The 25,167-nt window shown below is 32.8% G+C and overlaps 2 protein-coding genes, 1 long non-coding RNA gene, 1 other non-coding gene and 1 pseudogene across 4 annotated transcripts; 2 read left to right on the plus strand and 3 right to left on the minus strand.

The window, feature by feature from the left end:
- Window positions 1-792: 792 nt before the first annotated feature.
- On the minus strand, window positions 793-2,265 carry LOC108487875 (uncharacterized). The gene has a single exon (XM_053031043.1). It carries the CDS (start codon window positions 2,263-2,265, stop codon window positions 793-795), a length of 1,473 nt encoding a protein of 490 aa, XP_052887003.1.
- Window positions 2,266-5,665: 3,400 nt separating this feature from the next.
- LOC128295496 (uncharacterized) lies at window positions 5,666-6,524 on the plus strand. The gene is made up of 2 exons (XR_008285949.1): window positions 5,666-5,841; window positions 6,251-6,524. It is a non-coding gene; the product is annotated as an uncharacterized LOC128295496 (long non-coding RNA).
- A 5,863-nt stretch (window positions 6,525-12,387) lies between these two features.
- LOC108487333 (SPX domain-containing protein 1-like) lies at window positions 12,388-15,072 on the plus strand (annotated as a pseudogene).
- Window positions 15,073-16,127: 1,055 nt separating this feature from the next.
- On the minus strand, window positions 16,128-16,209 carry TRNAS-GCU (transfer RNA serine (anticodon GCU)). The gene has a single exon. It is a non-coding gene; the product is annotated as a tRNA-Ser (tRNA).
- Window positions 16,210-16,487: 278 nt separating this feature from the next.
- Window positions 16,488-17,188, minus strand: LOC128295459 (protein BUNDLE SHEATH DEFECTIVE 2, chloroplastic-like). Its single transcript, XM_053031044.1, is given in 3 exon segments — window positions 16,488-16,560; window positions 16,806-16,902; window positions 17,179-17,188. Coding segments are annotated over 3 exon segments (180 nt in total).
- Window positions 17,189-25,167: the final 7,979 nt, after the last annotated feature.

The raw sequence follows: 25,167 nt of genomic DNA on the forward strand, positions 1-25,167 counted from the left end.
CAAAACCCTACAACATCCTCATGTCTTAGTAGCCAGGCGTATCTTGATACGATCGTGCAAAAAAATCTTTAAATTCTTGGAAGTGACTTAATGACGTCTCGCTTTGCCTTTGTGGTGATGCAGACTTCGATGTTTTGCCTCTTTCTCTTGTCCTAGGCTTACTGTCCACTGACTTTTTGTAAGAGAAGATCTGTTTTCATCTTACTCTACCATCCTTAACAAATCAGGGAGTAGTTTACATCTCTGTCATCTTCAAAGTGCTAAGATCCCTTTGGGCCCATATTTCGCTCCAAAGGAGACTCGGAGTCAGTGACAGAGTTACTCACATCATTGATATCTGGGGACCCGCTGAAGGCAGGTTCCAAAGAATAAATGATTCTAAGGATGATTATTTGTATGGTATGATCATGAATGAAGTATACATGAATATTTGAAAGAAAGTCTAAAGAACAAATGAATCTAAGAACGATTATTTGTACAGTATGAAATGAAATCAAAGAATATTTGCTCAAAAAAATGCATTTTATTGAAATAAAGACTTAGGACACAAGCCTATTTCACAAAATGAGTTTAATTGCTTCTAGGCTTAAAGCAACAAGCGTGTTTTGAATATTACTCCAGATTAGCTCTAAAAATAAAGGAATCTCTTCCACAGTCCCATAAAACACTTCCAGGTAATGCAAGGGTTTGGAAACTTTCATTCCCTGATTTCTTCTTCGGATAAGTCATTCAGATTCCCCAATATTCTTTCTAAGCTCTGTTCAAGACATTGTAACCCTCTTGCCCCCACTTTCAAATCGTATTTACTGCGTTGTCAGAGTGATTTGGTTCTGAGGAATCGTCAAGCTTTACAACTCCCATTTCAATGAACCTTTCGACCAACCTTTTAAATGTAGTGCAGTTTTCGATTGAGTGTCCTGCTATGCCCGCATGGTACTCGCATTGAGCATTCTCATTATACCATTTTGGGAACGAAGGTTGCACAGGTTCTGAGTAGAACGGAGACACCACATGTACATCAAAGAGATTCTGATACAACTCCTTATATGACATCGGAATGGGTGTAAACTGGAGCCTTTCTGTATTTGGCCTCGAGTTGGATTCTTGCCTCGGCTGGCCTATGTTGACCAATTTGGGGTACCTTTTGCTCATATTATTCACTTCATTTTTGTTTCTATTTGGGGTTGACCTTTTGGCGCTTTCTCTTGCATCTATCTTCCCGCTTCTGATTGCGTTTTCGATCATCTCGCTGGACATTACTATATCTGAGAAGCTCATGGTAGCGCTTCCCAACATATGGGTAATGAATGGGGCTTTCAGGGTGTTGACGAAAAGCATCGTAGTTTCTTTCTCTAGAAGAGGTGGTTGGACTTGAGTCGCTACCTCTCTCCATCTTTGGGCATATTGCCTGAAGTTCTCACCTTGCTTCTTTTCCATATTCTGTAATGTAATTCTATCAGGTGTCATGTCTTTCACGTGGCCATATTGTTTCATGAAAGCCTGTGCCAAGTCCCTCCATGAATGAATTTTGGCACGGCTTAATTGATTGTACCATTTGGCAGCTGACCCAATCAGACTATCTTGGAAGCAATGAATTAACAGTTGATTGTTATCAACGTAACCTGTCATTTTTCGGCAGAACATCGTGATGTGAGCTTCAGGACAACTAGTCTCATTATATTTTTCAAATTCTGGAGTCTTGAATTTCGACGGGAGTACTAAATCTGGGACTAAGCTGAGATCTTTGGCGTCAACCCCACGATGGTAATCAGTATTCTCCATTACTCTAAGTTTTTCTTCCAACCACTTGTATCGAACTTCGAGTTGTCTTGCCAGTTCAACCTTTGCTTTTTCTATTCCTGCCATTTCGTTTAGATCAGGAACTTCATGATTGGTTGGACTGTTCCTTGGATTGGAACCTGAGCCCGTCGGGTAGTTCATGGGTGCCGAGATACCAGCCTGGTGTTGTTGTGATCTGATAGCAATAGGTACATCTTGCGGACATGTTTGATCATCTATCGGGGTGAAACCCGGAGGGTACAGAGGCTCCTCATTGTTTTCCCCAGTATTGAGCATGGGGCTTTTTCCTTTTCCTAGCCCCTTAGTCAGTAATTGGGACAACTGATTCATCATGTCCCTTTGGGACTCTAACATTTGGTCCCTCATGTCTTGTTGGATCTTTGCTAGTTGCTCTTTCATTTGCAGTTGTAACTGGTCTTGCATCTCTTTTTGAAGTTGTTCCAGTCTTTCCAATCTTTGATCCATATCTTTTGTCAATTCTGAAATAATTTTACCTAATTAGGGTCGTTTTAGGAAAATCTAATGCAAATGATGCAATGCAATGCACATGATGCGATGCAATGCAAATGCATGGGATGAATGCAAAGGAAAGAAAGATGTTGATTTTGAATTCAATTCCCCTAGAACAACTTTTCTATAAAATAAATTCTTTTTCATAAAAACAGATTACGTATACGGCCTTACTTTCTTATTCGAGGCGAAGGCACTGATCCCCTTTCTTCGTGAAAGTCAAATCTTGCAAGCTTCCAATGCATGCCTCTACTAGCTCCTTTTTGCTTGATCCAGGCTACGAATTACTATCCTCGCAATGTTGATTAGCTCCTTTAAGAAAGTCGGGACGCGACGATTTTTTGGATAATCTTTATCAGCTTGAATCCTTAGGTAAAGTTTTGTTTTCTTCCACGAACTGTTAACCTTCTTCTGTTGTGTTCACTTGGATTGAATTCGGACAACCGTATTATAATCCGTGTTATTAAGAAATTTGTTTTCTTATGACAAATTGTTCTATTTAGCAATTGAATATCAACACCTCCTCTCTATGATGATGTAATGCAATGCAGTTATGAACAAACAAAAAACAAAACACGTTAGTATCGAAATAAACAACCAATAAATTACCTAATCGGGTGATCACTAGGGGTCCGGAGTGGCTCTGTCTAGGGTAAGCTCCTAGGTGTCTCTATATGTGGCCCGATTCTAGAGTAAGGGTACCCGAACCAGCAAATTCCTCGGTCCTCACCCATTATAGGCTCATATGGACCAAGTTCAGTTCAGGGGAATACATTTCCTTATGCCCATGCGGAGGTGAAAACCTCACGAAGACATAAGTACGGATGTATTCCGGAAGCGATCCCCTAGCCCATGCGGAGGTGAAAACCTCACGAAAGCATAGTTTCTCACTCCCACTTAAAAGGTGTGACCACAACGGTCATGCAATGCAATGCAAAAGTATTCTATAGGACTCGAACCAAAACAAATGAAGTAAAAGGATCATCTGTTAAAAACCAAATTTTAAATTTTCGACAAAAGGACAGAAAATAATCAATTTTGCGGCTTGACTCTCTTATTGTCCCCAGTGAAGTCGCCAAGCTGTCGAAACTATTTTTTTAAAAATATTTAAAAATGATGGATCGACTTTTTGGAAAGCAAAAATGGAGTCGCCACCGATCTTTTTGTTTTGATGTGATCGGATCACCTAAGAATTTGGTTATTTTAATAAAACTTTTTTGATTTACTAAAACAACGATTTTGGTCTACGAGCTTTTGAGAAAATGGGTTCGGGAGTCGGTTACGCATGAGGAAGGATTAGCACCCTCACTACGCCTAAAATTGGTACCAAATCGATTAAATATTGTCCTTCTGTCTAAAGTTAAAAATGTTTTTAAAATGTGATTCTTTTTAATAATGTTCGGATAACCCGAGTTAGTTGTCAAAAATCTTCTTGTTCCGACGTCCAAAAATTTATAATTTGAAAATCCCAAAAGGATGCTCACTATTTAGTTCAACGGAAACCAAACCCAAAGACAAGAGGGCACGATTCTCGAATTCCCTAACATTGACCATTACCTTGTCTTAGAAAATACGTGTGAAATTCTGAGGAGATATTCAGTTATTTTGGACAAATGAAAGAGCGCAACCCAGCACGATAGGGCTCGATTCTCAAATCGCCAAATATTGAACATCGTCTTCGTTTTTAAGTATTTGTTTTTTAAAACATGAGTGAGAAAGTAAAGGAATGTTCGATCATTTTGAGCAAACCAGTAACCACAACCCAACACGATAGGGCATGATTCTCGAATTGTCAAACGCCGAATATTGCCTTTGTTTTAAAAATTTTTAAAAGATATGAATGGAATTTTGAAGGGAAGCCCGATTATTTTGAGCAAACGCAAAATTGCAACCCAACACGTTAGGGCACGATTTTGCGAATTGCTAAATATCGAACCTCGTCTTTATTTTGAAGAATTTTTGAATGAATACTTGTAAAACTATCTTAAAACATATTAATTCGATTTGAAACAAGATGAAATTAATTATAAAAAATGGGTTTCATAAGACCACATTTCGAGAGTCAAGTAAAAACGATGAATGGGGTAAACGTGCACATAAGATACAATCGATTGGTGAACTAAAAATTAAGTATGGCTAATCTAAGACAAATATAGTCGAAATTCTAAACATGGATGGAGCATAATTGATATAACATAAAATAACTAAACAATATGCAACGATAATGTACATGGCATAATCTGATATGACTACCGCTAGATACACAAAACAAAATGCAAATCAAAGAGGTGATAAGGTATAAAATTTTCACAATAATGGCAGATAAACGGATATATAAAATATAGGTTGACCAACTAGTATAAAACTAAGGATATATATAACCCTTTTTGAAATCGATATTATAAAAATAAAGTTTAAATTAAAACGTCGTAAAATATTTTAAACACAATTTCATTTAGAGATTTACAATGTGCATGATAACCTAAATAATATATAGAATATAAAAGATAACTAAAACACATGATTAGATATAATGTACATGATAAATTCATAGTACATATATATATAAATAAGTTTAGGTATAATTATATTTTTTAAAACATGAAATTGATAATGTATATAAAAAACCAATATATAATAAACAATATATACATGAAAGAGTCTTAAATAACAAAGAAATAATAAAACATTCTTTTAAAGAATAGACTATATACATAATAAATTTGAAAGGAAATACAAATAAATAGATTTAAAAGAAATTATATATATAAAATAACATGGAACTAATAATGTAAATAGAATAAAACTAATTTTATCATAAATCATATATGTATTAATATAAGATTAATTTAAGTTAAATATTATACAAAATTTTAAAAAACAATATGATATACAAGGTAATTTTAAAATAATAGTTCTATAATTTAAACAAAAATAAAAAAACAAAGTAAATTATCAAAGTAATTTAAAATGTATAAAAAAATTAAAAGATGAATGCTAAGTGAATTAAAAATAATGAACTATACAAATTGAAGTGAAAGAAAAAAAACTCAATTGAAATAAAATCGAACTAAAGGGATAATTAATAAATAAAATAAACTAGTAAACTAGAAATAAAGACCAAAGTGCAATGCGAGTGAATGTGCGAGGACTAAAAAGCAAATGTTCCTAACCCCAAAAAAAACAGCACCCAGGCGCGGACTAAAGTGAAGTGGAGCACAAATTTCAGGAAAAAAATAAAAGAAACAGAATAGGGTTAAATTAAAGGTGGCACAAATAATAGGGACTGTCCGTGTAAATTACCCATTTAAGGTGGAAATGCGCATGGGTCAATGCGCAGGCTTTTTCCCCCATGGTGCCGCTTCAATTTTTCCTTAATCTTTCTTTATTATTTATTTTTTTATAACAAAACCTTTTGTTTTTAAAAAAAACCTTAAGTTCTTAACCTTCTCTGCTAGGGTTTCGCCCAAACCTCATGCTGCCGCTGAACCATCTCCACTTCTGGTGGCTTACAGCGCGCATGCAGGCCTGGTAAGCGTGTTCCCTTTCCCTCCCCTCTTTATTTTTATACATTAACAAAAATAGAAGAAGGTAAAAAAGATCTAGATGAACATCATTTGAAATCTATTTTAGAAAATAAGAGGGATCGATCTATGAAAACGGAAAGGATTTCAATACCTCTGTTTATATTTTTTGCAATCACAAAGTAAATCCACCCTTGAAATCAAACGAAAGCAAGATAAGCTAAAAAAATAAAAGCAACCTTCCCCTAAATTTATTTGATTTTTTTGTATTCAAATATGCATCCGTAAAATCTCCCGATACACTAATTTTTTTGAGGCTTTTATAGCCGAATAAATTACAATATATTCTTCTATTTCGTTGTCCTGTTGCCTCTGTTGTCTCTGCTTTTATTTGGCTTGTGGCTTTGGTTTTGTAGGTGTTGTCAGAGGCGTGGAGGAGGTCGGTGGCAACGTTGCAGCGGAGAAGGTGCTGACACCACGTGGGGAGCGGCGCACTAGGGCTTCTGCTGCTGAAATTTGTTTAGACTTTGGGCCTATCGGGCTATTAGGTTTTTTGTTTGTTTGGGTCGTGTTGGGCTTGGTTTGGGTAATTTGGATTTTGGACTATTTGGGCTGTAAATTTAAATTGGACATTTTATTATTATTGTTGTTATTTTTTTGTCTGATTTGGGCTTATTGGGCCCGGTCAAATTTGGGTCTTTACACCTTTTATTAGAAAAAAATTAAAACCAGAAAGAATTTACATTTAAAGTTAAACAAGTATAGAGAGTTATATGTATAGGGAAATGATTGTATGAAACAGTGACGCCACGTCATCTGTATCCCTTTCCAATAGTTTTATGCCACATCAGTACTCTTATCTTGAATTTCAGGATTTTATCCTGAAAAAAATCAAATCTAAATTAAAATACTAAAATTCAGGATAAAATCCTGAAATTTAGGATAAGAATACCGATGTGGCATAAAACTATTGGAAAGGGATACAGATGACATGGCTTCACTATTTCATACAATCCTTTCTCCTCAACTAATAGGTTTTACATCAATGGGGTCCAAATTTTTCACCCTCAAACAAGGAAAGTATTTCTCACTTTCCAAATGCACCAACGTATCCAAACAACAAGCCCTGTATCCAAATTTTGTCCACTCTGATTTGTCATCTCCATAACTCTGGTCCACCATTGAAAGCATGGCGAGAAACCAATTGCTAAAGGGCTTAGCAAAAAGAGGATGATCTCTAAACTACTTGGGCAAAGGGGCAAAGGAATAGAATATGCTCCATGGACTCAACCTCACTATCACATCGACGTCACTGTATAGAGAATAATCTATTTCTTTTCCTAAGGTTCTCCTTTGAAGCTAATGCATTTTAGCAAGTTCTCCAAATGAACAGTTTAACCCTTCGCAAGGAGTTGATATTCCAAATGGACTTCCACAGGTTGTTCCTCGTACCCCTTTGGTTAGAAGATCAACTTCATTTGGTCCCCTACTTGAGTTAGAAATTAGGTTGTAACCTAATTTGATTAACTACGTACTACGTACGATCCTTAATCATTGTAAAAAAAAACTTATTTTAATTTAAATTCATTGTAAACATTTTTTTTATTTATATCTAAGCTTTTGAAGTGAAATTTTTGTGGGGGAGGTGATCTAGCTACTGTATAGAAATGAAGTTCCAATTTGGTAATGCAAATTGATAATGGATTATTCTCTAGGTAAGGCCTATAAACGTAATTTTTTTTCCAAATTGCTTAACTAACTTTTGTGACCATCTCTAATTTATTTTTCTAATTGTTAAAGCTAGCTAGTGGGCAATTCAATGAACTCTAGTATAGTTTTCAACACTTTTCTTTGGTAAGTTAAAAGTGGCCTAAGTCTAAACACTTTTGTTTATTTGTAGGGTTAGTTGCACCAAACTATCAATGTTATATAAATCGGGTCCTTCAATTATTAAAATTGTTAATTTAACTTTTAAATGATATGTCAAATCTTATGTGGCACAATTTAAAATAAAAATTTTAAAGAAAAAGTATACCGTTGCAATAAAACTTTTGTAAAATTTCAAAACCCTAAAATTAAAATTTTTCTTTAAAATTTTCATTTTAAACTATATCACATAAGGTTTGACATCTCATTTAATGGTTAAATGACCTTATAAATATAACCTTGTTAGTTTGGTGATATAATTAAAATGTTTTAAAGTTTAGAGGCAAATTTTAAATAGAAATTATAATTTATGGATGTATGATGCAATTTACTCTGTGTGAATGTTACTCTTCTTGTGATTTTTAATAATTTTTTTCATATTTAATATAGAAATATTGACTCTAAAGATATGTTAATAAAATAGGGTGTTTTTGGGATGATAAGGAAACAGTGGAGAGATATCATATCATATCATGTGATGATGTATATATTAATAATAAAGGAGAGGTAAGCCAAGAATATCCATACATAGATCCCATTCTTCTCAATATTTAAACACATGGATATTCCAAATGCTTTCGCATTATACCAAGCCTCATAAATAAAATGGATAATTTTTTTAAGGACATAAATTTTGATTTTATGTGATTTTGTACATAAAATTAAATTAATATTTACAAAATAAACAATATATATCATATAAGGATGGCCCAAATCTTTTATAAAAAATACCTTTTTGTTTGAATTTTTAACCTTCTTTTTCATGATTTTAAGTTTTAAATCTCTAAAAAAACTATAATTCTTTTGTATTTCTATTTTTAAAACATTTAAAATTTTATTACAAATTTAAAATATATTTTTGGATTTTATGTTTTTTTAATTTGAATTTCTTAAAAACATTTAGAATTTTGAATTATTTGATGATGTTGCATATAAGAAAAATTTGTGTCACATAAGCAATGTAAGACTGAGGGCTAGTTTGCTCCAAGGGCCAAACTAAATAAAGAAGTAAAGATTGAGAGGTAAATTTATTATTATGTCTTACATAATGTCAAAATAAGCATGATGAAAGGACTATTTTGTTTATTCATCTTATGTACAGGGATTAATTTACTTATTTTTCAATATAAAATATAATTCAAAATATAGTATAGAGACTTCCATGCTATTTTTACTAAGAAATAATAAGTAAATTTTGTTTTATGTTTTAAATAATAACACTTTTGGCCCAATTAAGATTAACCTTAGATCATAAAATGGGTAAATATATAATAATAAAAGGACATAAATAACCTAGATAAAATGCACAAGTTGAGCCAGCCTGGCTTAACCCACTAGATAAATGGGAAGAAGTGGGCTGGGTAACCCCGACTGAATTTTATTTTATTTTTCACATTTAACAGTTGCATTAATGTAGAATTTAGGGGGAAAAAACTGTTTCATTAATGCAAAATTCAATTAAAAACTGTTTCATTAATGTCTAATTTCCTTTTTAGGTAATTAATGTCTAATTTCTTTATTTGTATTTAGAGTTTCTACTGTAAAAACTATTGGAAAAGTCTCTATATTTACTATTTAGGAGTAGATTGTATTTTGATCTTTCTACTAAAAATTAGGTAAATTAATCTTTATTTATTTTGAAACATGCAAATTAGTCCCTCCATTAAATTTTATTTGTTAATAATCGTGTGAACATTAATTTAAATGGTTAAATATTAATTTGGTCTCTAAACTATAACTAAAATATCATTTTAACTTTTTTAAAAATTAAAATAAATATAATATATTAAAACTTTGGTTAAAATATTTTAAAAATAAAAATTCTAAATAAAAATTTCTAAAATTTAAAATATATATGTAAAAATCTAAAAATTTACAAAAAAAAAAATCTTTAAAAAGTTTATCAAACTTTTGAATCAAAACCAGAAACCATTGTCTTTTACAATACTTTCTTCCCTATTATTGAAAGGAGTTCAACTTTTCAAAAAAAATCATAATTCAACAAAAAAACTTCTTTTAATGTAAGTTTTGGCTTTAATAAATCTAGTTTTGATTTTGTTTTAACGTAATTTTAATTTTTAAATATATATTTAATAATTTTAATAATTTTATTTATTTTAAGATTTATTTTAATTTCTTTTTAGAATTATTGTTAAGAAAACTTTTATAAAAAATTATAATTATATTTTAGCTATAGTTCAGTGATAAATTAGTAACTAACCATTTAAATTAACATTCTACATCATCATTTAACAGATAAAATTTAATGGATGAACTAATTTACACGTTTCAAAATGTATAAGGGTTAATTTACCTATTTTTTCAAAAAAGAACCGAAACACAATCCACTCCTAAATACAAGGACTTCCCGGTACTTTTACCAGTTTCGACTTAGTATACTCTGCTCATTAGAAAAGCAGCAGGAATCTCGGGGCAGCGACTTTGACTTCCCTTGCTCTTTCAAATTTCTTGATATTAGAATATTATTAGAGTAAATAAATAAATAAAAATATATATATATATATATATTAACCTTCAATATTTATTATTTAATACTTTCTTTTCAGATCTTCCAAACATAAAAAAGAAAAATCTGAATCATTAATCGACTTAAAAAGAAAATTAAGGATGTGATATGTTGGTACAACGAAAATGATACATGTATCCTGCTGAACCATTCATGTGTCATGACCAGCGGAGTCCTGCCAATCCACGAATCAATACATCTTAATCTGGTTCTGCACTTTGAAAATGATTTATATTTTTGTCTGATTTTTGAAATTTGAATGCTCTCTAATATATATAAGTATATTGAATTTAATTAGGTAAATATATATTTTGGTACTTGAACTTAGCCTCAAAATACAAATTGGTACCTAAGATTTTCTTTAATCCAATTAAATATCTGAACTTAACTTTTTAGTTTAAGTAAGTACTAATTTGGAGGAAAAAAACTCAATTCAAGTATCAATTTGACTCAAGAAGTGAAGTTCAGGTACCTAATTGGATCAAAAAGTATCAATTTAAACATTGAAAACAAAATTAAGTACCAAAATGTATATTCATCCAATTTAATTTATAAACTTTATGAGCTACTTTTTATTCATTTATTATGAAAGTTTTATTGCTAAATGATGTTTTGAATAAATATATATAGTCAACTTTCTCTATAATGATCTCATTTGTCTTCTCATACACCTATAACAACATATTATATAGAGATAATAGTTGTAAGCTTATCATAGAATGTATATCGTGAATTTCTATCAAACAAAGAAAGTGAATTGTGTAAGAAAAGAAAATGAGAATGACAATCAAATCAACAAAATTAGTAAGACGTATAAAATGTGCATATATTATTACTTTTATACATATTTTATTTTACATTCTTTCACATGATTAATTATAATATTCATAAATATAACAAGTTGAATTAATCAATATGAATTATCAAATTATATTAATTAAATTATCATAAGTTACTAAATTCAAGTAACCAATTCATAAGTTTATAATGTTCTAAATTCATAGTAGAATATTTAATTAGAAATCTTAATAGTTTATTGAATTGATATCTTTAATTTCACTCATTAAAGATTATTTTCATTTAACAAAATATGATAAATAGATTCTTCACGAGAAATTTAATCATTTCATTGAAATAATATTTTAATGAAGATAATTTTCAATAGTAAATGATAATTAACAGACTTGTTTTATATAAAATAGCTATAATTTTACTTGAAAATTTAGACCATATGATGTTATAAAGAACTAATTTAATAAAAATATTTCATAACTATAGATGTTGTTATAAGTGAAAATTATTATAGATAGTTAAAATAAAAAATAAAAATCGATTCTACTAAAAACTTAATCATTATAACGGTGATCTGTTATAGAGAATGCTAACTATAGATTATCTATAACCTATCAAATTTTTAACAAATAAAAAGTATGTGAAACAATGTCAACAACCTCTTTGCCCAGTGACAAGAGCATTATGTTGTAGGTATGAGAGCTTGAATTTAATCCCAAGTTACCTCATTCCTCTCCCTAATTATCAAAAAAAAAAAGAAAGAAAAGTCAAGGTTTGTTTTATAACGATTCTAAAAAAACTAAAATTAATATTTTAGTAATTTAATTTATAAATATTATAATAAAAACTGGTTGATAATTTTTTAAAGTGCAAGAATTTTTAATTAATTTAATTTGATTTCTTTTAACTTTATATTAACCATTATGTTTAATATTTTATTTTACTTAAAAATCAAATGTTTTTAATTTTTCATAATTAAACTTAATTTTTAGCAAACACTTTTTTTTAATTTATCAAATAACAGCTAAATAATAATAATCCAATTTAGATCGTCAAACATTGGTCATTTGACTAATCACAATCAGCTGTGTCGAGCTCAACTCAGTAGTTCCGAGTTTCGAGCCAATGTCCAAACAAAAGCTCTCTTATTCGAGCCACTACAAAAGAAATTACATTGCCAGGTGTCGGGCTCTAACTCGCTTAAAAATTTTAAAAATAAAAATAGTCCAAAAAAGAAAAGAGAAAATAATAAAAAATCCCTATCGAAAGGAATAAAACCCAAGATATACTTTTGCTTTCATTTAAAGAACCCCACGGATATTCTCGCCCATCAACTCCGAATATTCCCTCTTTCCGTTATATTCCCCCTCTTCCCCCTCCCCCGCTCCCATCCTCCTTCCCACATTTTCCCTTGCTTTCTCTTCTTACCAGCCAAATATCCCCCCTTAAGATTTAAATTAAGAGTTTTCTGTTAATTATATAAAAAAAACAGATTTTTTTGCCATGAAATTTGGGAAGAGCCTTAGTAGCCAGATCGAGGAGACTCTGCCTGAATGGCGGGACAAGTTCCTTTCTTATAAGGAGCTTAAGAAAAAATTGAAGCTTATTGAGCCTAATTCCGGTGAGAGGCCGAATAAACGGGTTAAATTGGATGGAAATTCAGGCGATGTTGCCGGTGCCGTAGATAAGGCCGGCGTCTTCGACGGAGACGGTATGTCGACAGAGGAGACCGATTTCATTAAGCTTTTGGAAAATGAGCTCGAGAAATTCAACACTTTTTTGTCGAGAAAGAGGAAGAATACATCATTAGATTGAAGGTAATTCGAATTCTGATTTGAATTCTATCTGTCTGGTTGGGGAGTTGTTCTTTTCCCCTTTTATCTGGCTTTTCGTTTCTTCTCCCGGTAAGCAAACAGGGGATTTAATATTAAAGCTAAAAACGTTGCCGTTTGGTTCAATAGCATAATTCTTTTTTCCTCCCTTTATTTCGGTTTTCTTTTCGTTTGTCCTTCATGGGTCCGTTAAATCGTTGAAACTTAACGTGTTGTCAGCTTGCGAGAAACTTCCTTTAACAACTAGCGTACATACATTTAGGGGTTGTACCTTAAAGTACAAGCTTGAGTTTGCAGTAGCATGCTAATGCTGCCGCCAATCAACTATTTGCTTACCTGCAAGACAATACGGTATTTTCTTAAAAGTTGATACTGAAAACATGGAAGCTTGGATTACTGCAATAGAACATTTAGAAATTTATGAGATTTAGTGAAGTTTTGATCATGTAGATTGCTGGTAACTAAGTTAGAGATCTAACGCTATTAAGTTTCATATATCGGTTCTTCAAGTTTCATGCTCATTGATGGGCATTTGGGCTTGTGGTGCAGGAATTACAAGACAGTGTGGCAAAGGCAAAGGATTGTAATGAAGAGATGATAAGGATTCGGAAGGAGATAGTGGACTTTCATGGCGAGATGGTTTTGTTAGAGAATTATAGCGCTCTTAACTACACAGGTACTTCAGCTGTGCTTATTTCCTTTTGTCTCTTTGCTTAATCAAAGATATTGCTACTTGCTTCCTTTTAATGCTTACATAGTTGGTGTTAATATTTCAGCCCGCCAAATGATTTGTCCGGGAATATTATGATTAGGTTTATAGCAACTTGCTAGTAAGCCTGTTGGTGCCATGTCCGTTTCTCTTGAAGTCAGAGTTTCTTTATTCCTTTATTATGGCATGCTTACTTTTTTGACATTAGTTTTCTGGCAGACAACTTATCCTTATCCAGTCTTTAGTTAAACATTAATTATTTGATCTTTCTTTATAGCCTTTTGTCATATCTTGTTCATGTATTTTGTAGGGTCATAATCTTGTTTAAGATATTTTATATTTATACAGATTATAATCCATCATTAATTCATTCTTTATATGTACATAATATATGTATATATCTTGAGACATTCTCATATTCATGTTATTTTTTCAGAAACTATGTATTACATGTGGGCTGCATATGGATCCTTTTTTTGTCATTCCCCCAAATAAAATTGAGCTGCACCATACTAATCCATTATATTTGGAGTTTTTCTTCCCAAATGAACTAAAAAGCAGAGGAGATAATGTGTTTACATAAATTATGAAGAAAGAGAAGAAAGTTAACAAACATAGAGGGTCGCAATGATTTACACTTTGCTTTATTAGGAAGATCATTTGCATTTCTAGTATATCTTTTGTGTGGCTTGTTGGATAGAAAGAAAAGATTAACTGCTTTTTTCAAGTTGTTTATTTCAAGTATTAGGTAAGAGTGCTTTAACTTAGAAGATTTGTTTTAGTGGATAACATCATTAACACTATATGCAATGAATAGGATTGGTGAAAATACTGAAGAAGTATGACAAAAGAACGGGCGCTTTGATCCGCTTGCCTTTCATTCAAAGGGTTTTGCAACAGCCCTTCTTCACTACAGACTTGCTCTACAAGCTGGTCAAGGAGTGTGAGGCGATGCTGGACCATCTGTTCCCCAAGAAAGAAAAACCATCTTCAACTGAAGCCGAAAATAAGGATGGTGGAGACTGTGAGGATGATGGATGTGATCCTGTAACGCCATCCACTTCTAGGAGCGAAGATCGGCTCATGTCCAAAGAGCTCGCAGAGATTGAGTACATGGAGAGTCTATATATGAAAAGCAGTATATCAGCATTGCGTGCTTTGAAGGAAATCCGAAGTGGAAGCTCAACTGTTAGCGTTTTTCATTGCCTCCATTGCAAATAAGCGGAGTGGACGAGACATGGAAAAAGATCCCTGTTCTTGAACAGGCAGCCAAATAGTTGAATTTTGGTAAAAGACCCTGATATTTTTGGGTTTTTTTTTTTAATTTACATTTCATGCTTTTATAATGCTAATCTTAGATAGCAACACGTGTAAATGCTATATATATTGAAACTATAGCAATTTGATATAATTATAAAAGTTTTGATTACCAATGCTCTTATTGTTATATAATTTTGTTTCACATGTGTAGCATTTGGTGTGGTGTGGTGGAAAAGCTTTTACATATAAATCAATCATTTACTATTGTACAAACACTACAAGCAACATACCCTTATCAAACCTTGAGCCAAACTTCCTACTTTGTAATTATACTTGAAATGTTTTAAGATTTAAAGTTGAAAAAAAATTTAACTAATAGTAGTAGAACTTTAATCTATCAAAAGAAGGGAAAAATATGAATTCTAAATTTGGGATTGTTGCCAATAATGAAGTATTAAGAATTTAGAGATTTAAATTCTGAGTCTATCATTGTATAAGTGTATATCTATCTAATTAGGTATTTATAATGATTAATTATATTAAAATTATTAACTTTAAAAAGAAATTGAGATTGTCTATTGTATTCTTTCATTTTCAAACTAAATATCAATATTGGGTAGTGTTCAATGTATTTTTATTAAATTTGATTTTAATTTTCCTTTTATATAAATTTGATTTTAATTTTCCTTTTATATTCCAAGAATTATACTCATGCTCAAAATGCAAAATACAATCATCGAAAGCTAAAAAAAAAAAAAAAAAGGTAAAAGGTACATAATTTGATTTTTATTGTTAATTTCGACGTTAAAGGTTTGAGCTTGAGTTTAGTAAAAAGCAAATGAAATTACAAAGATATATATACTGATATTATTTATAAACGTTTGATTGAGTTAACACCACTTTTAATTAGGTCTCAACTCAATTATTAAAATAATAAAAATATTATTTTAACTAAGTAATAAGTATTATTTTAAAGATATTTTATCTTTTCCATATAAAATTAAGAAAATAGAATAAAAATAATATTTGAACCCAACAACATAAATTTACTCTCCAACTCAACTATTTAAACCAAAACTATATTTAATTTTTATATTAATATACTACATACTATATAATTATTTTCATTCGCATAGTAAATATGTATATATATATTTATATAAGTGTATGTATGTTGAAAGTAAGTTTTGTAACATGAATACCAGTAAATAAAAGGAACTGAAATTTGTAACAAAATATGAAACCATCGTCGCCTGAGAGATTCGAACTCTCGCGGGATGAACCCATGTACTTAGCAGGCACACGCGTTAACCACTCGGCCAAAGCGACTTCGTTGAGATGCGAGTATTTTATTTTAGTATTTAATATAGTATATTACTTATTAGCTTTCAGAAATACCATCAGATTTAAAGGTCTGCACGGCAATGCCATAAGGCAGATATTAGAGTATAGGCATGGCGACGGTTTGAAGCATTTCCAAAACAATTAAACGATCCCATGATGACTGAAACAATGGGTATTAATTGTTTCTCTAAAGGAAAAAAAAAAAAAAAAAATTTACGATACATGATATCCTTTTAAACAACCCAGAATTTAAGCTTTTTACATTACTCATCATCATAAAATCCACCAATAAAGCCAACTCCATTACAATTCCCACATAACATCTCCCTTTTCCCCCTACAACATACATTAATCCCGTTAATCGCTATTTGCTAACAATGCTGCGGAACAGTGCTCATCGTGCTTCAAACCTTCTCAATAATAAGAAATCAAACTTCCAATGCCTGTTTATCTCCTAATGCAGACACCAGAGTAAAGAAGAATAAATAATTAACTAAGAATGCAACCAATCAGTGGTGATGACCTAAATGATATTTAATGCAAGCTATCCCGATTGGATGAAGAAAAGGTGAGATGGGCACCTGCAAAGCCAACACAAGCCACCGGCTTTAAATTGTCCGTTGAAGTGATCAACAGAATTAACTCCGATACCTCATCATTGAGAACACTGTTTGGCACCTGGTAGTTGGATATACAAACCAGTTATAATTGTATGTAGGTTGAAGTGCTAGAATAAGTGAACCAACTCTTTTAAGTGATTCTTCCTAGAAAGTTTCAAGTATCATAAAAAGACAATGAAAAAACAGACTCTTAATATGGAAGAATATGAGTTAACCAACAGGGAAGCTAAGAGAGAGTGTGTGAAGGTCGGTGTTTGGCTACGAAGCTTTCATCTGCACTCAAGATAGCATATTTCTATGTTTAACTGATATCAGGATATAGCATTAGAATAACACTGCTTCATTTCAGTCCGGTGAGACTGAAATTCATATAAAAGTCATAGTAATACGTAATCTCTTAGCCACAATTTTTGCTTACCATTTCCATCACAGGCGATGCTATTTGGTTTGGTACTTTGATTTTTATCTGCAGCCTGATAAAGCAGAAGCTACGTAAAGAAAACTTGCAAGCAGAAAATAACAGAAAGATAAAAGAAGAAATTAAGATTTTAACAAAACTAAACTTCCCCAAACATGTTCACTGTAGCCCACATTGAAATTCATAGAATGGGTATGAACCCATTGGCAACAACTGATACTTTCAGTTCCCCAACTTTACTTACAAATGTCAAGACTAAGACTATAAATATGATAGTGAATAAATAAAAAGCAAAAAACTAACTCATACCTTAGCTTCTAAAGATTGAATTCTGGCAGTTCTGGAGCTCCCGAAAAATCGTCCTTCGGAAATAATTGTCAGTAACTATTTCTAGAACAAATGCAGAAAAAAGTGAAAACTTTCACCACCTATGATTAAAACAATATCAGTAAAACATCCATGTTTTGACTGCCTGGTTTACAGGAAGTGTTGAAGGAGCAAGCAGAAGTGAAACATAGAGAGTTTGCCAATTCTTTTTGGGCTTTCAATTTGTTGTCTTTTCACTTTCTTGAACAGCTCTGTTTTATGACGCTTTGAACTTCAGAGAAGTGTGTGTCTTCGGTTGTTCTACCACATCAGGCTAAAACGAAGCTAAGAGGTTCAGTTTAACTGAATTACCAGAAGGCTCTTTCATTAATGGTTACATGAAATGCCAATTGCTACCTGGAAAGTGGGGGCAATGAGGTCAATTTATTTTATAAACAAACAGTATATATGTACATATTTGGGCAAATTGCCAATAAAAGCCCCGTTTTTTTTAAAATTTACCTAAATGGGCCAGGTCAGAAATTATTAACCGAAATGGGCCAGTTTTTACAAAACGCGTCCACGTCAGCGCGTTGTCAGGGGAAAAAAGTAGGAAAACGCTTCCTCAAGGAAGCGTTTTGCCTGATGTAAAACGCTTCCTTGGTAGCGCTTATCTCATCGTAGGCAAAACGCTTCCTTGAGGAAGCATTTTCCCTGTGTTTTTATTAGGGTTTTCTACAATTAGGGTTAGGGTTTTGAGAATTTTGGATTTTTAAATTTTAGGGTTTTAAGGAAAAAATTAAATAAATTAAGGTTTAGTGTTTGTTAATTAAATTAATTACTAATTTTAAAAAATTAGATTATGGTTTCGTGTTTATGGTTTTAAAGAAAAATCAAATAAATTAGAGTTTAGGTTACTTGAATAAATTAATTATAAATTTAAAAAAAATTAGATTAGGATTTTAGGTTTTAAGGTATTTAAGAAAAAATCAAATAAATTAGGGTTTGGGGTTTAGGGTAACTTAATTAAATTATTTGTTAATCTAAAAAAGCTTCTACGTAGACGCTCTTTTGCTACAGTAGTCTTTGAAAAAATAAATTTGAGAAGACGTGTCTGCACAAATGGTGTCAAAAACGCTTCAAGCAGGATGCATTGTCGAAGAAAAATCTTGAAAGGAGATCCCACGTGGGCGCTTTTTGCTATGAGTATCTGAAAAAATAATTTTGAGAAGACGTGTCTGTGCAAATAGTGTAAAAAACGCTTCAAGCAGGATGCATTGTCAGCAAAAGTACTGAAAGAAGATTCCATATGGACGCTCTTTTGCTACAGTAGTCTCTAAAAAAATAATTTTGAGAAGACGTGTCTACGCAAATAGTGGTAAAAACGCTTCAAGCAGGATGCATTTTCAGCAAAATTACTGGAAGAAGCTCCCACATGGATGCTCTTTTGCTACAGTGGTCTCTGAAAAAATAATTTTGAGAAGACGTGTCTGCATAAATAGTGTCAAAAATTCTTCAAGCAGGATGCATTTTCAGCAAAAGTACTGAAAGAAGCTCCCACGTGGACGCTCTTTTGCTATAGTGGTTTCTGAAATAACTTGGGCTATAAATGAGCCAAATTTTGTTCTCAGGTTGCATAACTTACAGCAAAAAAAAAAAAAATAGAGAGGCTAAGAAGGATAAAAATTAAAGATGAGTGAACGCATTAGTGTTGTTATTTACTATGATGGTGAGGTTCGTCACACTGAGAACGGTGTTGTTTTTTTTCGGAGAATACAATACGACTGGTTTTTAACCAGAACATAGATTTGACAGAACTTCGTAAAAGGATTAGGCATAAAATATTCGAAACGACGCCAATGAAAGTGTTGTCTATTAGGTATCAATTTTGCGCTTCTATTGATCCAGTAACATATGACTCGTTCGACATCAAAGGTGCTCGTAGCTTGGAGGCAATGGTGCAGACTCATCTTGCTAGTGGAGCACCATATATTGAGTTATATGTACAATTTGCATCGCCAAATGATACATTTGCGGCTGCTGTTCGAGAGGAATACACGACCCCTGCCCGACACTCCATTAGTGGGTTACATAACACGGAACCGCCAGTTTTTGGTAGCGGTATGGAATACACAACCCCTGCACGACACTCTATTAGTGGATGGGACATGCACCTAGGTGGGTCGATGTTTGATGCTGGAAATACGTACTGGGGAACGACATCAACTTATAGTGCTTGGCAATCTACATCTAATTGGGGACGTTATGAAATGACCAGAAGAAGGGATGATGTACTCCCCATGACGTCCACTGGTGAGGGGACCTCATACGTCGCAGATGATGGTGGGTTAGATGATGAGTCCGATGTGGATCCACCTCGAGAGCCCGGCCGCGATGGTACATAAGTTGGATTATTTTCTGAACCGGAGCCTATTCCAACTAAACCTGAAGATGTTGAAGGGGGTTTAGATGAAGAAGAAGATCCATGATTCAGGGCATACTCGCCTCTAACCCATATACATAATGTTGATCTATCTGCAGATGATACATTTGAGTTTCCAGATCTACCTCATAGAACACGTGATCATACAAGTTCGTTATTGGATTCGAGTGAATTTGAAGTTGGTAAGGAGTTTTCTAATAAGGATAGTTTTCTTGGTGCATTGAAACAACATAGCATCAATAACGGTGTTAACTACCACATGGTTAAATCTAAATCCGATAAGTTTGAGGTGAAGTGTGCAGTGCAAGACGAAAGTTGTTCATGAAAAATCTACGCCTCATTGAGGAAAAAGATAGGGTTATGGGAGATAAAAAAATATAATGGTCCACATACATGTGCTGCAGGTACAGTATTTAAGGTTTTTGAATAATGCTGTTATTATGTAATGTTACATTATTTAACGTACTTCGTTGACAGGTATTTCACAAGATCATCCCAAGATGGATTCAGCTATGTTAGCTAGCTTAATACTACCCACGGTGAAGGCAAATCCTAGGACTTCAGTGCCAGTCTTAATTGTCAATATTCGTAACCAAATGGGATACACGCCCTCTCACCGTAAAGCTTGGATAGCTAAGCAGAAAGCTTTGGAGAAGATGCATAGTGGGTGGGACGCTTCATATAATGAAATATGGCAGTGGTGTCAAGTGCTAGAGAGATACATCCCAGGTTGTATAACAGACCTTCAAACAGAACCTGCATACTACAACGACCGATTGCTCCGTGGATGCCAAGTATTTAAGCGTCTCTTCTGGAGCTTTAAGCAATGCCGAGACACATTTGCATATTGTAAGCCATTGGTACAAATTGACGGTACCTTTATGTACGGTAGATATACCCATCGGCTATTGCTAGCAGTCGCACAGGATGGTAGTGGAAGAATCCTTCCAATTGCATTTGCAATAACACCGGGAGAGTCAGTTGATGACTGAGATTTCTTTCTTTCTAGGTTAAGGATGCATGTTTGCCCCCAACCTGATATATGTGTTATATCAGATCGAGGCACCGGGATACTAGCTGCAATTGAGCGAAAGGGAAGCCTATGGCATCACACACACCATCGGTACTGCCTAAGGCACATTGCTTCCAACTACTACAGGCAATATCCATCTAAAGGTGAACGACGACAAGTGGCCAACATGGGTATTTAACTTTATCTCTATTAATATAATTTCGTTTGGAATATTGAATTTATTTTAAATGGAAAAGTGGTATGTAATTTTCGCTATCAACTTATATTGGCAGACTATGAGATAAGTAACGACTATTTTCATGAGATGTTAGCAGTTTTCCATTCAGTTAACGAAGAGGGCCATGACTACCTATGTAATATACCTTTCGAACAGTGGACACAAGCATACGACAGCGGTTTACGATATGGTCACATGACCTCAAACCTGGCCGAATGTATAAATTCTGTTCTGAAAGGAACACATCATTTACCGATAACATCAGTTGTAAGAGAGACATATTTTCGTTTAGCGGCACTATTTCCGAAACGAGCAGCGAGTTATGCAGGCCAAATGCAGGAAGGCCATGTATGGTGCGCAAAGGTATTGCAAGAAATTAACAAGGCGAAGGCACGGGCGAACACTATGCACACAGTGTGTCACGATTAAGACAACTTATGGTTTCATGTGACAGAGTTTGACAAACCGCACCAAGGTATTACTGGCGGGCAATATCGTGTACACTTAAGAAATAGGACTTGCGATTGTGGGATGTTTGACGCACTTCGTTATCCATGCGCTCATGTAAATGTAGCTTGTCAAAATCTTCGTTTGGATCACATGAGCTATGTCAACGACGTGTACAAATTGGAATACATGTACAACGTGTGGAGACACATATTCCCATCGGTCCCAGATGAGCGTAAGTAGCCCTCTATATCGCTTTCTCCGTTTAAGCTGTTACCAAATAGAAAGTTGCGACGTAAACCAAAGGGTCGACCTTGCTCAACTAGAATACGCAACAATATAGATATCCGAGAAACAACCAATCAACAGAAGTTATGTGGATGGTGTAGGAACCCAGGCCATACAAGTAGATCATGTCCAAATCGCAATAGTTGATAGCTGTTGTAATTGTCAATATGTTGTATTATTTATATTTTATTACATGAAATAATATAAAATATTCAAAATATTGCTTTATTTAAAATAATTTTCATTTTATTAAAAATATAAAAGTAAATTATAATTACTTTATTTAAAACGACCTTTTATATTATCACATGAAATAATATAAAATATTCAAAATGTTGCCTTATTTAAAATAATTTTCATTTTATTAAAAATATAAAAGTAAATTACAATTACTTTATTTAAAACAACCTTTTATCTAATTACATTAAATAATATAAAAATATTCAAAATGTTGCCTTATTTAAAATAATTTCCATTTTATTAAAAATATAAAAGTAAATTACAATTACTTTGTTTAAAACAACCTTTATCTAATTACATGAAATAATATAAAAATATTCAAAATGTTGCCTTATTTAAAATAATTTCCATTTTAAAGGGCCACGTCGTTCCTTTTGGACACGTAATTGCCGCTGCCTCTCCTCTTCTGACAGTAAATATGGCTTGCCATGGATCCTAAATCATGGCATGTATTCCGGCACGCACGCCAACTCTGGAACGATGATCGGTTCCCGAGTAGGTATATAATCATACCGATCTTCCCACATTTGGATATAGTGTGACCAGAATCTCGACTAATCTGTATGCAATTGCCATAAGTCGATTTTGTGATGATCATCCAACACCTCGGTGCCACAGGAATCGGTTGTCGAAATCCAAATTACCGTAATACTCTGTCTGATTGGTGCATCTCCATAATAGCAAAGTTGACCAATGGGACCTTCACGTGCCAAGCGTTCGGATTTTGCAAGTATTCATCCGGAATTACTACCCGAATTGCCGGATCCTCGTATGGTATCCATTGAAACTATATAAAAATGATGGAAATATTAGTTAAATAAAAAAATACTAAATACTAAATACTAAATACTAAATACGAATCCACTATTTTATTATGTATGTATATATATATTTTTAATACTTACTTGTGCTTCCGATCGTTGATCTAATAGAAGCCTTATATCTTCAAGACAGGTAGGTAATCGAGCATAACTTGCCGAATGGTTCCACCTAATTAAATAAAATTTTAGCATACGATTATATTTTAAATCTACGTAATAATTGTAAAATCTAATATAAAATTTACCTCGTTATGAGTGGGAATGTATATGGGTGGTCCACTTGAGGACGTAAAAATGAAAAGCGAAACCGTGCCCATGATTGCAGTAGTGATAGGCAACCTCCGATTTTCGCTTTATTCGGTCGTGTAGCCCCGCACATCTCCCGGTACAATGTTGCCAACACGGCAGACCCCCAACTAAATTCACCAGCTGCTCTAAAATCAACGAGTTTCAGTAGCCATCTCAGATGTACAAGGTTTCGTGACAAGTCTGGCATCAGATAACCTCCAATTATTTGAAGAATGTATGCTCGAGCATATCGAATTTTTTCTAGTTCGGTAGAATCATCATCCGGCTTCGGAAATGTGTCTCGTAACTAGCCCATCTCGATCCGACCTCCGTTAATATTGTCCGGAATAGCACCCAAAAGCTCGTAGCATGCCGCTCCCCAATCAGCAGAATGAACAAACCCAGTGACTGCGTCCCCGTCCACCGGCAATCCTAATTGCAAATGCACGTCTTCCAAAGTGATAGTGCACTCTCTACATGGAAGATGAAATGTGTGCGTCTCGGGTCTCCACCTTTCTATCAACACACTAATAAGTTTCGGGTCCAACTTGCACCCCCGGCCTATCATCGCCACGTGCCAAAAACCCGCTTCCCGTAGGTAATCCTCTATCAACGGTGATGGAGGACCAGTCATGTTACGGATATAGCATTGCATTATCCGATCTACAGACTTTTATAAGAAATAATAAAATAAAAATTATTTAAATTTGCATAAATGACAGAAATCTTAAATAATATTTAAATATTAAATTTAGCACTTACCATTTGCATTTGTTCAACGGATATGTGTTTATCATCGAAGCGAATTAATTCTCCGGCCATTGCTAACACGATCAATTTTTTTATTTTAAAAAATAAATCTGTAATGACCCAAATTTTACCGTTACCGAAAAAATATATTTTCGGTCTCCGTTTCTGAAAATGGATTCATAAATATTTATTAAAAATATTTACTAAGTAAAATGAGTAGTTAATTAGAGTTTAATTAAGTGAATTTAATTTAATTAAGAGTAATTAAGTAAAAGGACCAAATTGAAAGTTGAATTATAGATTAAAAGAAAATAAAAAGAACTAAAAGGGCAATTATATAAAAAGTATAAATTGAGGCGATTTATCGAAGAAAATCTAAGATTTTTTTATGTTTAGTATATTATTATATAATAAAGATACTTTATGTTTTAATTATATTATATTATATTATATTATATATATAAACTAAAGAAACAAAAGAAAGGAAATAGAAACAGAATGAAACGAAACAGAGAGCAAGGGAGAAAAAGAAAGAAAGGAGGGAGAAAAGGAAAATTGAAGGTTTGAAGCTTTAAGCTTTAATAGGTAAGTCAATCAAGCCCTTTTACTTAATTTTGATGTTTTAGAAGTTTTAGAACAAAGTTTTGATGAAATTAAGTTGATATTTTGAAAGTTATTAGATTTCTAGATATTGTCCATGTTAAATAAAATGATGAATTAAGGGCTAAATTGATAGAAATTCAAGTTAAAAATGATACAAGGATTGAATTGTAAAGTGATTCATAAGTTTTATGCTTTAAGGACTAAATTGAAAGAATTTCGAAATTATGGTTTTATGATGAAAAATAGATAATTATGTCTAAGTTTGGTTAAAAATTGAGTAGAAATAAAGTATGAATTAAGATAGAAAAGTAAGTGAATTTAGTTAGGATTAAATTGAAATTAAAGTAAATCAATATTTTGTACTAAGACTATTTTGGACAGCAGCAGTAGTCTAAGTTTGAAAAATCACCAAAAATTGTAGAAATTGAATTAGAGGATGAATAAAATATAAAATTAAAGCTTATTGAGT

The sequence above is a fragment of the Gossypium arboreum genome, chromosome 7, assembly GCF_025698485.1.
Source record: "Gossypium arboreum isolate Shixiya-1 chromosome 7, ASM2569848v2, whole genome shotgun sequence".
Lineage (NCBI taxonomy): Eukaryota > Viridiplantae > Streptophyta > Magnoliopsida > Malvales > Malvaceae > Gossypium > Gossypium arboreum.